At 46.4% G+C, this 16,356-nt stretch overlaps 1 protein-coding gene across 1 annotated transcript in view; it reads right to left on the minus strand.

The window, feature by feature from the left end:
• LOC126295394 (uncharacterized) overlaps window positions 1-16,356 on the minus strand; it is a 766,077-nt gene that overhangs the window by 13,223 nt on the left and 736,498 nt on the right. Inside the window, exons 15-16 of the mRNA XM_049987875.1 lie at window positions 8,814-9,164; window positions 569-813 (exon numbers count right to left, since the gene is read on the minus strand). Coding sequence (XP_049843832.1) covers window positions 598-813; window positions 8,814-9,164 — 567 coding nt within the window. The 3' untranslated portion in view covers window positions 569-597. The remainder of the gene's footprint in view (window positions 1-568; window positions 814-8,813; window positions 9,165-16,356) is intronic.

The following is a 16,356-nucleotide window of genomic DNA, read 5'->3' on the forward strand; positions in this document are numbered from 1 at the left end:
ACAACCTCTGGTTCTTTCAGTTTATCCAGGTCCCATCTCCTTAATTTCCCACATTTTTGCAGTTTCTTCAGTTTTAATCTACAGGTCATAACCAATAGATTGTGGTCAGAGTCCACATCTGCCCCTGGAAATGTCTTACAACTTAAAACCTGGTTCCTAAATCTCTGTCTTACCATTATATAATCTATCTGATACCTTTTAGTATCTCCAGGGTTCTTCCACGTATACAACCTTCTTTCATGATTCTTAAACCAAGTGTTAGCTATGATTAAGTTGTGCTCTGTGCAAAATTCTACTAGGCGGCTTCCTCTTTCATTTCTTAGCCCCAATCCATATTCACCTACTATATTTCCTTCTCTCCCTTTTCCTACACTCGAATTCCAGTCACCCATTACTATTAAATTTTCGTTCCCCATCTGGTATGGTACCTGTAACAGGTTCGTATGAAAAAGAGAATAGAACTTGATGGAATAGTAGGTGTGTGGATGCAAAGGCCACTGGCAGGCAAGTGCTCTGCGTAGGTGTAGAAGAATAGCGACCGTGACAGGGCAACAGGAACTGTGCTCACCGTTTGGAGGGCCTCATATGTAGAGATCCTCATATGTAGAGGGACTCTAGCCGGAGCGAGTAGTAGGCGCGGGGAGGCAGCGGCTCCCGGCGGGCGGGCTGGCGCGTGATGGCAGCCATGGCGCAGCCCACGGCGAACTCGAGGGCGCGGCACGCCGTCTGGAAACAGAACCAAGGCCAGGCACGCGGCGCCTCCAGCCGCTCCAGCCGCTCCAGTCGCTCAAGTTGCTGGTGCTGTTGCTGGTGCTGGTGGCCGTGCTGGCCGTGGTGGTGGTGGTGGTTCAGCGGCACCGCCTGTCGTGCAGCCAACGGTTCATCATCATCTCTCACTGTTATACACTGGCATAAAAACAAATCCAGTCCTATTTCACTGACAAGTGATTTTACGGGGATCATTCATTACTTAAAGACACAAATTGGTAACTTCTTCACGTCCTCGTTGTCCTGGAACCTCTTCCCACTAAATGACTCCTTCAGTGCACCAAACAAACCGAAATCACTAGGTGATACATTAGGAGTGTAAGTGAGATGAGGCAGTACCTCTCAGCCCGTTCTGTCGATGGTTTCAGGGGTAAGTTGAGCAATATGCGGACGTGCATTGTCTTGCTGGAAAATCACACCTCTCCTCTATCCACGACGTCTCTCTCTCATGGCTGCTTTCATTTTGTCTAAAAGCAAATACGAGTAGTATTGGCTGTTCATTGTAGGCTGCCCTTCGAGATAATCACAAAAAACTGAACCATGAACTTTCCAAAACACTGTCAACATGACTTTTCCTGCTGATGCATGGGTTTTGAATTTTTTCTTGACAGCTGAGTTGGTATGCTTCCACTCCATGGTTGCCTATTTGATTCTGGCTCGTAATAGTGAACCGACATTGCATCAAAAGTTAAACTTTTGTCGAGTAAGGACTCACCTTCTCTTTCATAACACTCCTTTAGCTCTGTTTCCTTGCATCGCCGCGACAACTTCTTTGGGACCCACCTAGCACGTTTTTTGCAGTACTTCAGCTTCTTACAGATGTGTTATGAAACGTACCAGTACTAAATTAAACCTTATAAACTATCATTTGCCGGCCGCGGTGGTCTCGCGGCTCTAGGCGCGCAGTCCGGAACTGTGAAAACTGCTACGGTCGCAGGTTCGAATCCTGCCTCGGGAATGGATGTGTGTAATGTCCTTAGGTTAATTAGGTTTAAGTTGTTCTAAGTTCTAGGGGACTGATGACCACAGCTGTTAAGTCCCATAGTCCTCAGAGCCATTTTTTTGAACTATCATTAGCTCAGTCACACGGCGATCGGCACGGATAATGTCATCAATTCTACTTCCAAGTGAGGGAGTTGAAACTCCAACTGGTCAGCCAGAACGGTGTCCGCGAGTCACTGAGTCAAGACCATTTTTGAACTGCTCTACCCACTTGTGAAAATTTACACTATTCATATAACCTTCACCATAAACTTGAGACATTCAACAGTTTATATTCAAGAGTTTCTCGCCTTCAGCAATTATGAAACGAATATCAGAAGGTTGTTCAACTAATGTGGGTGTTTCAAGTGGACTCGTCATCTTGAAATGTATTTTTAATGTTATAAACAAAACAATGTTGTTACATCAGCTGATCAGGGCTCATCCTAGTGATGCCAACTTAAATCCATAAAAGTACCAAACTTCCCCTACTAACAGTTTTTTCCCGAGACCAATTTGTCTGTTTCATTATTGAATGATCCTCGTGGTGCATCGTTACGGTAGCAAATTCAGACCAAATGAAACACTCGTGTCACCATAAAGTGTGTTCACAAAGAGTCGCACCAGTACCCAGTGTACCTGCCTATGACAGCGCAACGCAGACGTGTATTCCCCCATGTCAACCGTCGTAAAGGCTACGATGAACATCCTGCGACAAATTGTCCCCAGCACCTTGCACCCTTCTTTGCGTTTCGACGACGACTCTTGCTGTCTCTGGAGAGCGAGTAATAACCTGCATCTCCACGACTTGTATGCACTCAACTCGTGAGAGATATGGTGGGCGTGATGGCCAGGATGAATGTCTTACACCGGAAGGGTCACATTACATCACGGCAGCCGAATCGCGGAAGTGAAGTGTCCTACTGAAAGATTCTCTCTCGAGGAAAAGAGAATAGTGTGGAGTTGACAGCCTATGCAGTGAATCAAGCATTGGTTACTCTAGCCTGCAGAAATGCGAAATGTGGCTGCGAGCTGTAAACGATTCCCCCCCCCCCCCCCCCCCACACACACACTCCACATCATAAAACCTGAGATCTGCATACCCTGGCTGAACGCACTGTGGAATAGCCAGCTCATCAGTTTATATGCCGTCACGCATACTGAAAAAAATCTCATCGCTAGAGACTGGATTTATGCATTTGGAGCCGGCCGCGGTGGCCGTAGGGTTCTGGCGCTGCAGTCAAGAACCGCGGGACTGCTACGGTCGCAGGTTTGAATCCTGCCTCGGGCATGGATATTTGTGATGTCCTTAGGTTAGTTAGGTTTAAGTAGTTCTAAGTTCTAGGGGACTTATGACCTAACATGTTGAGTCCCATAGTGCTGAGAGATATTTGAACCATATGCATTTGCACGTTGTACATGCATTTGCATAATTGGCTTCTTTCCAATATTTTAACTAAAAACTATTGCCGGTGCATATTTTCGATCTATATTTACAATATTTTAAAAATTTTGATGGTCCGTCTCTAGCTCGATCTAATTTTGATCTCTCATATACTGACCGCGAACCTATAACAACGTGCAGTCACTAACCGATAGGCCACTGCATAGTGAAATCTTTACAGGACAGGAACAGGAACAGGCAGACAGAGTCAATGATAGCCAGCCGTGGTGGCCGAGCGGTTCTAGGTGCTTCATTCTGGAACCGCGAGACTGGTACGATCGCACGTTCAAATCCTGCCTCGGGCATGGCTGTGTGTGATGTCCTTAGGTTAGTTAAGTTTAAGTAGTTTTAAGTTCTAGGGGACTAATGACCTCAGATGTTAAGTCCCATAGTGATCACAGCCATTTGAACCATTTGAGAGTCAATGCTCTTGCGCCCACGCCCCCAGTTAACTCCCCCAGCTGTCACACCGTACGCGTCGGCAACAGTTAAATTAAACTATGCAAGCTTTTAGTCGCCCGTCCATTGTTTCAGCTTAGCTTTCTGTTTACGTCTACACAGTTGAACGTGTTTACGACGTAGAGTGTCTAACGTACTGTGCGCCATGCCGCCCGATAAAAGAAACGTCGTCTCATTAGTAGCGGATCATTGTGGAACATTTAGAAATGACGGAATTGTTTCGTATTCTCGAGTTTGCGATTAAAACGTTTCGTGGAAAAAAAGAGTTTCACGTAGACCAGCATGTTAAGACAAGTCTTCATTTCGCAAGAGTGCAGAAGCAAGTTGCTGTAGCAGGGATTTGTCCAAAGATAACCAGAAAAGTCGGTTTAACATGGATCTGTGTGAAGCATTCATTGCAAGCAATATTCCTTTTCACAAACTTACAAACCCTATCCTCAAAGATTCGTGCGCAGATATTGCTTAAATCAAAATATACCAGATGAACCAACATTGCGAAAAAATCACATACCGACAATTTATGTAAGTGTTCTGGAAGAAATATGCAATGAACTCAAGGACAGCATTATCTGGATTTCAGTTGATGAAACTACAGACACTTGCGGCCGTTTTTTGCAAGTTTAATTGTTGGTCCTTTAAAAGAAGAACCTTCTTCTTCCTACTTAGCGGCCAGAAAAGAACTTGAAAAAGTAAATCATTCCACGATAGCATATTTGTGGATGAGGGTATTAGAAAAATATTTCCAGAATCTTCTGGAGATGAAAGGGTGTTTGTGTTTATTTCAGATGCTGCTCCATACACGATCAAAGCAGGAAAAGCCCTCCGAGTATATTATCTCAGTTTGATTCATGTGACATGCTTAGCTCGTGGAGTACATCACCTTGCTGAAGAAGTACTTTCCACGTTTGTCTATGTTAACTGATTACATCCAAAAGGAAGTGTTTCTGAAGACTCATCCTCGCATCAAAACCTACGAAGAAAAACTACAAGCTGTGTTGTATTACGATTATGCAGATTGTCCCACTCCTCAATGGCCATTTGGCGTAGATCCCTCAGAGTTGGTGGGGAACATTGTTCATAATCAGCCCTTTTATATCTATTCCAGCCATGTTAGATGTGATTCATGCCCGGAGAACATTCTGGCCACTGTAGTCGAGCGATGAAATTATCCTGAAGAAAATCATTCACACCATGTGGATTGTCGTCATGAAGACGAATCTATCGCCAATATGCTGCCGATATAGTTGCACCATCAGTCAGAGGATGGCATTGGCATTCACTTATCGTACAGCCGATACGGCGCCTTCCATGACCACCAGCGACGTACCACGGGCCCACATTTTTCCACCCCAAAACACCAGGCAACCTCCACCTTGCCACACTCGCTGGTGTGTCCTAAGGCGTTCAGCCTGAATAGGTTGCCTGCAAACACTTCTCCGACTGCTGTCTGCTTGGAGACATATGTGACACGCATCGGTGAAGAGAACGTGATGCCAATCCTGAGTGCTCCACTAGGAATGTTGTTTCGCCCATGTGTACAGCGGTGCAAGGCTTCATGGTTGTAAAGATGGACCTCGCCATGGAGACTGGATTTAAGCTGCGCATCATGCAGTCATTATCTGTAGGTAACGACCATCCCTTGCAGTAGAAGACCTCGGGCGGCCTGAGCGAGGCATGTCAGCGACTGTTACTGTCCCTCTGTATCTACTCCATGTCCGAAGAACTCGGCACTAACCTTGTTGAGAGCCCTTCCTGGCACATAGTAACACTGCGGACGCCTTCGAACCGTCTAGCCATGGTTGAACTAAAGACAACGTGAGCTGTTTACTTCGTTCCTGGTGAAATGACTGAACTGATCGGCTGTCGGAGCCCTCTCTCTCTAATAGCTGCTGCTCATGTATGGTAGTTTACGTGTTTGGCCGGGTTTAGTGACATCACTGAACAGCCAAAGGGACTGTGTCTGTGATACAATATCCACAGTCAACGTCTACCGGGATGATAGAAAAAATTTTTTAAATGTATCTACGATGCATATAATCCGATCTCTACTCATCACTGACGACATGAAGCGCCTTTGCACTCTTCGGTCGACTGTTTCAAGACGCCGAAGTATCCATCCTTGGCTGTGCCTTGACTGCTGAAAGTACCGACACAGTGCCGATGCACTGTGCCCAACACGCCCATACAGCTTCCCACAGGTTCACAGTTGGACCCCATTCATGTGGCCGAAGCTGTTCAACAGGAGTACATACTCGTTGGCAGGGCAGAGTTATACCCCAGAATGAGAATGGCAAATACGGTTACCTCGATATTCAGACCAGTTCCTGCCTGCAGAGTGAAGATAGAGGGCTCAAAGATAGGTTGGTTGGTTGGTTTGGGGAAGGAGACCAGACAGCGTGGTCATCGGTTCCATCGGACTAGGGAAGGATGGGGAAGGAAGTCGGCCATGCCCTTTCAGAGGAACAATCCCGGCATTTGCCTGGAGAGATTTAGTGAAATCATAGAAAACCTAAATCAGAATGACCGGTCAAAGACAGGCCTCCGAAACACCATCTGGTGGCCGATGACTGTGACAGATAATCACTAACAAGTACAGCCTCTCGGTAGACACAGTTTATGCCCTTGTGCCACTGAACACAGACGTAGAGGGCTGTTACGCTTTTTTACCGGCGGTATATTTCCACATGAGCTTAGAGCCTACTTTAGGCCACAGTTGTAGGACAAAGGGAAAGGAAAAATAACCAGTCTCGTGAACCAAAACCTAGTCCATTATGGTTATCAAATGCAACTGCAGTGGAAAATGCGGACTCTGACAGGAATATGTTGGTTATTAATTGCAGACAGAAACTGAAAACATTGCAGAAATGCGGGGATTTAATGTGGTGGGCCTGGATAAGTTGTAGGACCCAGACGTTGCACATGGTTTCAGAGGAAACATTAGGCGACAACTGACTGAAACAGATGTAACCAGCACAGTTAAAGAAATGATGTAGTGAAGGATTGTCAGAGCATGTGCTTCGATAAGTGTAGAAGTGATAAAGAATACCACACCTTTCATGATAAGAAGACTGCAGCACTGATTTCATTGATACCAATGGTCATCACTTCGAATACCATCCGTATATGGAAGTTCATGTCACCTTTTGACCTTCGTTGACCTTACTGTTGGACACCAGTGGATTCGTCTCAATAGCCGCTATCAGAAAATAAGTACCAAACTATAGCATCCCATTAGAAAAAAAAAAAAAAAGAAAAACTTTTTCCTTGATATCTCTGAAACGACCCCAGCTAGCAACAATAAATCAACGTCATAGTATGGCCCCCGTTGTCCCATGCAACTTTTATCCCACAGACTTCTCAGCTACTATCATATATTGGGATTTATTCTTGGTGGCAGCAGTTACTGACTTGGCCTTGTATAGAGGGTGTTACAAAAAGGTACGGCAAACTTTCAGGAAACCTTCCTCACACACAAATAAAGAAAAGATTTTATGTGGACATGTGTCCGGAAACGCTTAATTTCCATGTTAGAGCTCATTTTAGTTTCGTCAGTATGTGCTGTACTCCCTAGATTTACTGCCAGTTGGCCGAATTGAAGGAAGATAATGTTGACTTCCGTGCATGTGTTGACATGTGACTCATTGCTCAAGCACATCAGTACGTAGCATCAACAGGTTAGTGTTCATCACGAACGTGGTTTTGCAGTCAGTGCAAAGTTTACAAATGCGGAGTTGGCAGATGCCCATTTGATGTACGGATTAGCACGGGGCAATAGCCGTGACGCGGTACGTTTGTATCGAGACAGATTTCCAGAACGAAGGTGTCCCGACAAGAAGACGTTCGAAGCAATTTATCGGCGTCTTACGGAGCACGGAACATTCCAGCCTATGACTCGCGACTGGGGAAAACCTAGAACGACGAGGAGACCTGCAATGGACGAGGAAATTGTTCGTGCAGTTGACGATAACCCTAATGTCAACGTCAGAGAAGCTGCTGCTGTAAAAGTTAACGTTGACCACGTCATGTATGGAGAGTGCTACGGGAGAACCAGTTGTTTCCATACCGTGTACAGCGTGTGCAGGCATTATCAGCAGCTGATTGGCCTCCACAGGTACACTTCTGCGAATCGTTCACCCAACAGTGTGTTAATCCTCATTTCAGTGCAAATGTTCTCTCCACGGACGAAGCTTCATTCCAACGTGATCAAATTGTAAATTTTCACTATCAACATGTGTGGGCTGACGAGAATCCGCACGCAATTGTGCAATCACGTCAACACAGGTTTTCTGTGAACGTTTTGGTAGGCATTGTTGGTGATGTAACGATTGGGCCCCACGTTCTTCAACCTACGCTCAATGGAGCGTAGGTTGAAGGTTATCATGATTTCATACGGGATACTCTACCTGTGCTGCTAGAACATGTGCCTTTACAAGTACGTCACAACATGTGGTTCACGCACGATGGAGCTCCTGCACATTTCAGTCGAAGTGTTCGTACGCTTCTCAACAGCAGATTCTGTGACCGATGGATTGGTAGAGGCGGACCAATTCCGTGGCCTCCACGCTCTCCTGACGTCAACCCTCTTGACTTTCATTTACGGGGACATTTGAAAGCTCTTGTCTACGCAACCCCGGCACCATATGTAGAGACTCTTCGTGCTCGTATTGTGAACGGCTGTGATACAATACGCCATTCTCCAGGGCTGCATCAGCGAATCAGGGATTCCATGCGACGGAGGGTGGATGCATGTATCCTCGCTAATGCAGGACATTATGTACAATTCCTGTAACAAAGTGTTTGAAGCCACGCTGGTACGTTCTGTTGCTGTGTGTTTCCATTCCACGATTAATGTGATAAAATGAGCTCTAACATGGAAAGGGAGCGTTTCCGGACACATGTCCACATAACATGTTTTCTTTCTTTGTGTGTGAGGAATGTTTCCTGAAAGTTTGGCCGTAGCTTTTTGTAGCACCCTGTATTGGGAGTTGTTCTTGGTGGCAGCAGTTAGCGACTTGGCCTGTGTAGTTTCCTTGTTGCGGTCGCACCTTGTGCCTCCCGAACCTTGCACCGGTCCACAGTGCTTCGGGTCGTAAGTGTAGGTGCAGCTCTGTCTTGACAGTTTTGTGTGTGTGTGTGTGCGTGCGCCAGCTGAGCGACTCACCACGCGCGGGGCGGCGGCGCCGTAGGGCCCCAGGGCGCGGCCGGCCTCCCCCAGGGTGAGCAACAGCAGCAGCGCCGCCGTGGCGGCCGTGGCGCGCACCACGCCCCTCACCGGGCTGCCGCCCCCGCCGCCCCCGGCCGCGGCGAGCAGTGATTCGCCGCCCCCGGCGCAGCCGGCTGCCCGCAGCCCCGCCAGCCCGCCCCCGGCGGCCGGCGCGCGGTACGCGATGTGCGCCAGGATGGAGCCCAGCGTGACGCCCTCCGAGGAGGGGCGGCGCGTCGCCGTGCTTGCCGGCGCCTCCAGGCCGTGGGCGGGCGCCGCCCCCGCCGCCTCCAGCTGGCTCGGCCGGCCCTACGTGCAGACGAGGCCGCATTCAGCGCTCTGCAACAGCGGCTCGGGGCGCTTCACCCGGGTGCCCCTCAGTGCGTGAGAGGAACCTGCTACAGGGAGGGGCACGAAATGTGTTACCGATCCTTTCTTTCACAATTTACGACACTCGTCAAATATCCCGCTAGGATCTCTACAGCAGTACCAGCGGAGCTTGGAAAAACAAATCAGTTACGAAATGTCGTGTAATTCACGACACTGCCGCTAAGAGCCAGCAGTGGATGACAATGGAAGACTGGCGACACAGCAATGCTGGGCAATTGTATTGAAACTTCCTGGCAGATTAAAACTGTGTCCCGGACCGAGACTCGAACTCGGGACTTGAGTTGTGCTTGGGTAGGTCAGTTGGTGAAGCACTTGCCTGTGAAACGCAAAGGTCCCGAGTTCAAGTCTCGGTCCGGCACTTCTCCCAGGAAGTTTCATATCAGCGTACACTCCGCTGCAAACTGAAAATCTCGTTATGGCAATTGTGTTACTTTTTCATGAAACGAAAAGCCTTGTTGTGACTCAGAGGCGTTTTCGACAACAGTTTAACACACGATGGGTCCTTGCAAGAAGACCATCCACAGGTTGTACGATAAATTTGTACAGGAAAGGACAATTTTGGAAGCGAAGCGACCTCGGCGTAAACCTGTGTGTTCGCCGGAGAATATTGAAGCGGTACGTGTTGCTGTACAGAGAAGTCCCGGGAAATCGTGTAGAAAGGCAGCAGTGCAACTGGGAATATCCAGACGCTACGTTCAACGCATTCTTACCAGTAACCTTGTGACATCTCCGTTTCTATCCCGGCGTGATCTGATCGAATAGCTACCCAATATTTATTATTAACATGACCGTGAACGTAATGGGGCTGGTAATTGGAATTGACCGCTACGGAAGCTGTTACTTTCCAGTTCGTCCTGTTCAATACTGTAATACTGAATGTATGGTAATAAGGAACATCATCACAGTTTTACTAATTACGAACTTATATTCTTCTCAAAACACAAAAATGAGACAGCCAATGCCTTCGTCATACATATCTAATTACGGCTAATCTTAGCACAGGCTTTCTTCATTTGCCATTATCGTCACACGCTAATCCATCACTGCATCCAACACTGCAATCCAAGGTTACGCCGGCTCGGTAGACGCGAAACTATGTATCGGCACTAGTAACGTCACTGATCACTGTTACAAATATACTTCATCACTTTCCCGGTATTCATTTATTATTTATGGGGTCTAACCATGGCGATGGAGACACCCTTCTCGGTTAAAAACCCTGCATTCCAATAAAGGCCTCCACACACACACGCCACTCCCGCCAACCACACTGGCGCATCTCGACACTCGCTCTCTCAACACGTCACAATCGAGTCTTCGCCCTATCGACCTGTGCCGAGTGCAAAGTTATAGAAAGGGCCAACGAACCGCTTACAACCTCCATATGTACCCATACAAGATGGCCTGTGCACAGAAACTCACTGAAGAACACAAGCAGCAGAGACTACACTGGCGCATCTCGACACTCGCTCTCTCAACACGTCACAATCGAGTCTTCGCCCTATCGACCTGTGCCGAGTGCAAAGTTATAGAAAGGGCCAACGAACCGCTTACAACCTCCATATGTACCCATACAAGATGGCCTGTGCACAGAAACTCACTGAAGAACACAAGCAGCAGAGACTACTGTTCGCTCAGTGGGCGATGCGTAGGGAAGAAACTCTCAACAACTTTTGGTTTTCAGACGAGGCGCATTTTCATTTAGACGGTGTGGTTAACAAAGAAAATGTACGCTTTTGCGCCACTGAAAACTAACAAGTGCTTCACGAACGACAACATTATGTTCCGATGGTTACAGCGTGGACAGCAATTTCCAGTCACGGACTTACTGGGCCCTTTTTCTTTGCAGAAACTGTGAACAGCGAGCGTTACTTGAGCATGCTTCGCAATAGCTTCATTCCACAGCTTCTTGCTTCTGCCTTGCCCTTCAACACGCAGTGGTTCATGCAAGATGGAGCAAGGCCACATACTGCCAACGATGTGTTGGAATTTTTACACGAGCATTTCGACATGTGAATCATTTCACTCAGGTTTTCAGGTTGTTTCAATGATGGACAAAATTGCCCCCCCTCCCCCCCCCCCCCCCCCCAACAGCACAGACCTCAATCCATGTGACATTTTTCTTTGGGGGTAACTAAAGGAAAAAAATTTCCCGAAAGGTCCACGTGATTTAATGGAGCTCAGAAGACTTATTCTTCAAGCATGCAGTGAAATTACGGAAGACATGTGCCGTAGGGTAATCACTAGCGTCAGTGTTCGTTTGAAGGAAGTTAGGAAACGAAATGGTGGGCATATTGAGCATGTGCTGAGTTGGAACAAATCTCCATGGACGGCTCTTCATTGTAGTATAGGTTCCTTTCAGATGGTAGTGACAATAAAGTTTATATTCAAAAACAAAATGGTAACATATTTCGTCCACCACCCTGTAGATATGACTCCACCTCGGTCACACGGAACTATTCGCAGGTGAAACAAATGGGTTCCGTGTAGTTTACCCACACCCTCTGGTACACAGGCCTCAGATGGAGCAGAGCAAGCAAGTCGACGTGAATGTCAGCTATGGAGCCTTTATGATATCTGTCTGTGGTGACTCTGGAAGCTCTGAAATCTGTGTGCGAATTTAAATACCTGGGGTCGTACTTACGGAGGGACGGAGGACTGGAAAGCGAGATACGACACCGAATAAATTGAGGTTGGAACAACTGGAGAAAAATGAGTGGAGTGTTGTGTGACAAGGAGGTGATCATTGGGTTGAAAGGGATAGTGTTCAAGTCGGTGGTAAAGCCTCCTATACGGGGCAGAGACGCGGCCAATCACAGCAGCCCTGGAGAGGAAGGTGGAAGGAGCGGAGATGAGGATGCTGAGGTAGACGTGTGGAGTAACGAGGAGGAACAGGATTAGAAATGAATTTGTTAGAGGGGTTGTGAAAGTGGGACCCGTGGGGAAAAAGATACAAGAGAGCAGACTAAGGTGGTACTGACACTTACACAGAAAAGGGGAGGAGTATATCGAAAACAGAGTTGGAGATATAAACATTGGAGTAGTGAGAAGGACAGGAAGACCGAAGATGAGGTGGAAGGGTAAGATATCCGGGGACCTAAGGGAGAAAGGATGGAAGAAGGAAGAGGCCATGGATAGAGTAATATGGAGGAGAAGGATCTAGAAGAGCAACAACGACCCTACGTGACGTGGGAAAAGGTGAAGATAAAGAAGAAGAAGAAGAGGAGGAGAAAGTTTTTGATTGGAATTTCGTGAGAAGATGCCATCGAACCAAAAGCGCCTTTCTTTTATTGATGTCCAGCCCAAATCCTGTATCATTTCTGTGACACTCTCTCCCATATTTCGTGATAATACAAAACGTCCTGCTTTTTCGATGTACTCCGTCACTTGTACCTCGTAAGGATCCCACACAGCACAGCATTATTGTAAAAGAGGACGGACAAGCGTAGTGTAGGCAGTCTCCTCAGTAGATCTCTTACATTTTCTAAGTATCCTGCCAATAAAACGCACTCTTTGGTTACCCTACCCCACAACATTTCTATGTGTTCCTTCCAATTTGTTTGTAATTGTAATACCTATGTATTTAGTTGAATTTACGGCTTTTAGATTAGACTAATTTATCGTGTAACCGACGTTTGCCGGATTCCTTTTACCATTCATGTGGATGATCTCACACTTTCCGTTATTTAGGGTCAACTGCCACTTTTCGCACCATACAGATACCTTTCCTAAATCGTTTTGTAATTTTTTTCTTTTGATAACTTTACTAGTCCATAAACGACAGCATCATCTGCAAACAACCTAATACGGCTGCTCAAATTGTCTCCCAAATCGTTTTACAGCTAAGTTACAGCAAAGGGCCTGTAACACTACATTCGGGAACGCCAGAAATCAGTTCCGTTTTACTCGATGACTTTCAGTTAGTTAGTACGAACTGTGACCTCTCTGACAGGAAATCACGAATCAACTCACATAACTGAAACGATATTCCATAAGCACGCAAATCAATACAAGCCGCATGTGTGGAACAATGTCAAAAGCTTTCTGGAAATCGAGAAATACGGAATGCATTTGAAATGGCTTCTGAATAGCACTCGTGGCTTCGCGTGAGTGAGAAGCTAGTTGTGTTTCACAAGAACGATCCTTTCTAAATCTGTGTTGACTATGTGACAACAGACCGTTTTATTCGAGGTAATTCATAATGTTCGAACACATTATGCGTTCCAAAATCCTCCTGCATATCGAAGTGAATGATATGGGCCTCTAATTTATTGGATTAATCCTACTACCTTTCTTGAATATTGGTGTGGCTTGGGCAACTTTCCAGTCTTTAGGTACCAAACTTTCGTCGAGCGAGCGGTTGTAACTGATCCTTGAGGATTCTAGCGAGGCATGTGCGTCCGAGTGCGGGAGCAAAACGGAAGCACAGCATCTGGTGTTAGGCCGGGGCAGCTCGCGCAGCTGAGAACGAATCCGTCGTTGCGAGCTGCGTTGCGAAGTTGTACAGAGTAGGCCGTGTGAAGGAAGAGGCCGGCAGTCTGAACTGGAGCAGTGGTGATCAGCGAAACACAGTGATGGCAGTCGAAGGTAGGGCGCTGAAATTTACTTTCATGGGACCAAGCGATTCCGGTCTATGGAAAACTGGAAGATACAATATGTGATCAAAACTATCCAGACACCCCCAAAAACATACGTTTTTCTTATTAGGTGCAGTTTGCTGCCAGGTGCTCCATAACAGCGACCTCAGTAGTCATTTTTTCTATTTTTTTTTTTTTTTTGTCGTAAGTCTACTGACTGGTTTGATGTGGCCCGCCACGAATTCCTTTGCTGTGCTAACCTCTTCATCTCAGAGTAACACTTGCAACCTACGTCCTCAATTGTTTGCTTGACGTATTCCAATCTCTGTCTTTCTCTACAGTTTTTGCCCTCCACAGCTCCCTCTACTACCATGGAAGTCATTCCCTCATGTCTCAGCAGATGTCCTATCATCCTGTCCCATCTCCTTATCAGTGTTTTCCACATATTCCTTTCCTCTCCGATTCTGCGGAGAACCTCCTCATTCCTTACCTTATCAGTCCACTTAATTTTCAAAATTGGTCTATAGCACCACATCTCAAATGCTTCGATTCTCTTCTGTTCCGGTTTTCCCACAATCCATGTTTCACTACCATACAATGCTGTACTCCAGACGTACATCCTCAGAAATTCCTTCCTCAAATTAAGGCCGGTATTTGATATTAGTAGACTTCTCTTGGCCAGAAATGCCTTTTTTGCCATAACGAGTCTGCTTTTGATGTCCTCCTTGCTCCGTCCGTCATTGGTTATTTTACTGCCTAGGTAGCTGAATTCCTTGAGTTCGTGACCATCAATCCTGATGTTAAGTTTCTCGCTGTTTTCATTTCTACTACTTCTCATTACCTTCGTCTTTCTCCGATTTACTCTCAAACCATACTGTGTACTCATTAGACTGTTCATTCCGTTCAGCAGATCATGTAATTCTTCTTCACTTTCACTCAGGATAGCAATGTCATCAGCGAATCGTATCATTGATATCCTTTCACCTTGTATTTTAATTCCACTCCTGAACCTTTCTTTTATTTCCATCATTGCTCCTGGGTACGCCTCACAATCCAGTATCTGATCTCGGAATCTCTGTCTGACCATGATGTAATCTAATTGAAATCATCCCGTATCTCCCGGCCTTTTATAAGTATACCTCCTCCTCTTGTGATTCTTGAACAGGGTATTTGCTATTACTAACTGAAACTTGTTACAGAACTCAATTAGTCTTTCTCCTCTTTTATTCCTTGTCCCAAGCCCATATTTTCCTATAACCTTTTCTTCTACTCCTTCCCCTACAACTGCATTCCAGTCGCCCATGACTATTAGATTTTCGTCCCCCTTTACTTACTGCATTACCCTTTCAATATCCTCATACACTTTCTGTATCTGTTCGTCTTCAGCTTGCGACGTCGGCATGTATACCTGAACTATCGTTGTCGGTGTTGGTCTGCTGTCGATTCTGATTAGAACAACCCGGTCACTGACCTGTTCACAGTAACACACCCTCTGCCCTACCTTCCCATCCATAACGAATCCTACACCTGTTATACCATTTTCTTCTGCTGTTGAAATTACCCGATACTCATCTGACCAGAAATCATTGTCTTCCTTCCACTTCACTTCACTGACCCCTACTATATCTAGATTGAGCCTTTGCATTTCCCTTTTCAGATTTTCTAGTTTCCCTACCACGTTCAAGCTCCTGACATTCCACGTCCCGACTCGTAGAACATTATCCTTTCGTTGATTATTCAATCTTTTCCTCATGGTAACCTCCCCCTTGGCAGTCCCCTCCCGGAGATCCGAAGGGGGGCTATTCCGGAATCTTTTGCCAATGGAGAGATCATCATGACACTTCTTCAACTACAGGCCACATGTCCTGTGGATACACGTTACGTGTCTTTAATGCAGTGGTTTCCATTGCCTTCTGCATCCTCGTGCCGTTGATCATTGCTGATTCTTCCGCCTTTAGGGGCAATTTCCCACCCCTAGGATAAGAGAATGCCCTGAACCTCTATCCGCTCCTCCGCCCTCTTTGACAAGGCCGTTGGCAGAATGAGGCTGACTTCTTGTGCCGGAAGTCTTCGGCCGCCAATGCTGATTATTTATCAAAATTTAGGCAGTGGCGGGGATCGAACCAGGGACCGAAGACGTTTTTGATTATGAATCAAAGACACTACCCCTAAATCAAAGGTTACTTCAGTAGCAATTAGACATCATGAAAGAGCAGAATGGTGCGCTCCGCGGAATTCACGGACTTCTGACGTGCTCAGGTGATTGGGTATCACTTGTGTCATACGACTGTACATGAAATTCCCACACTCCTAAACATCTTTCCGATGTGATAGTGCAGAGGAAAGGTGAAGCGACACGTACAGCACAAAAGCGAACAGACCGACGTCAACTGCTGACTGACAGAGACCACTGACAGTTGAAGAGGGTCGTAATGTTTAATTGGCAGACGTCTATCCAGACCATCGCACAGGAATTCCAAACTACAGCAGGATCCATTGCACGTGCTATGACAGGCGTTAGGTGAAAAAATTTG

This window comes from Schistocerca gregaria, chromosome 11 (assembly GCF_023897955.1).
Source record: "Schistocerca gregaria isolate iqSchGreg1 chromosome 11, iqSchGreg1.2, whole genome shotgun sequence".
Classification (NCBI taxonomy): Eukaryota; Metazoa; Arthropoda; class Insecta; order Orthoptera; family Acrididae; genus Schistocerca; species Schistocerca gregaria.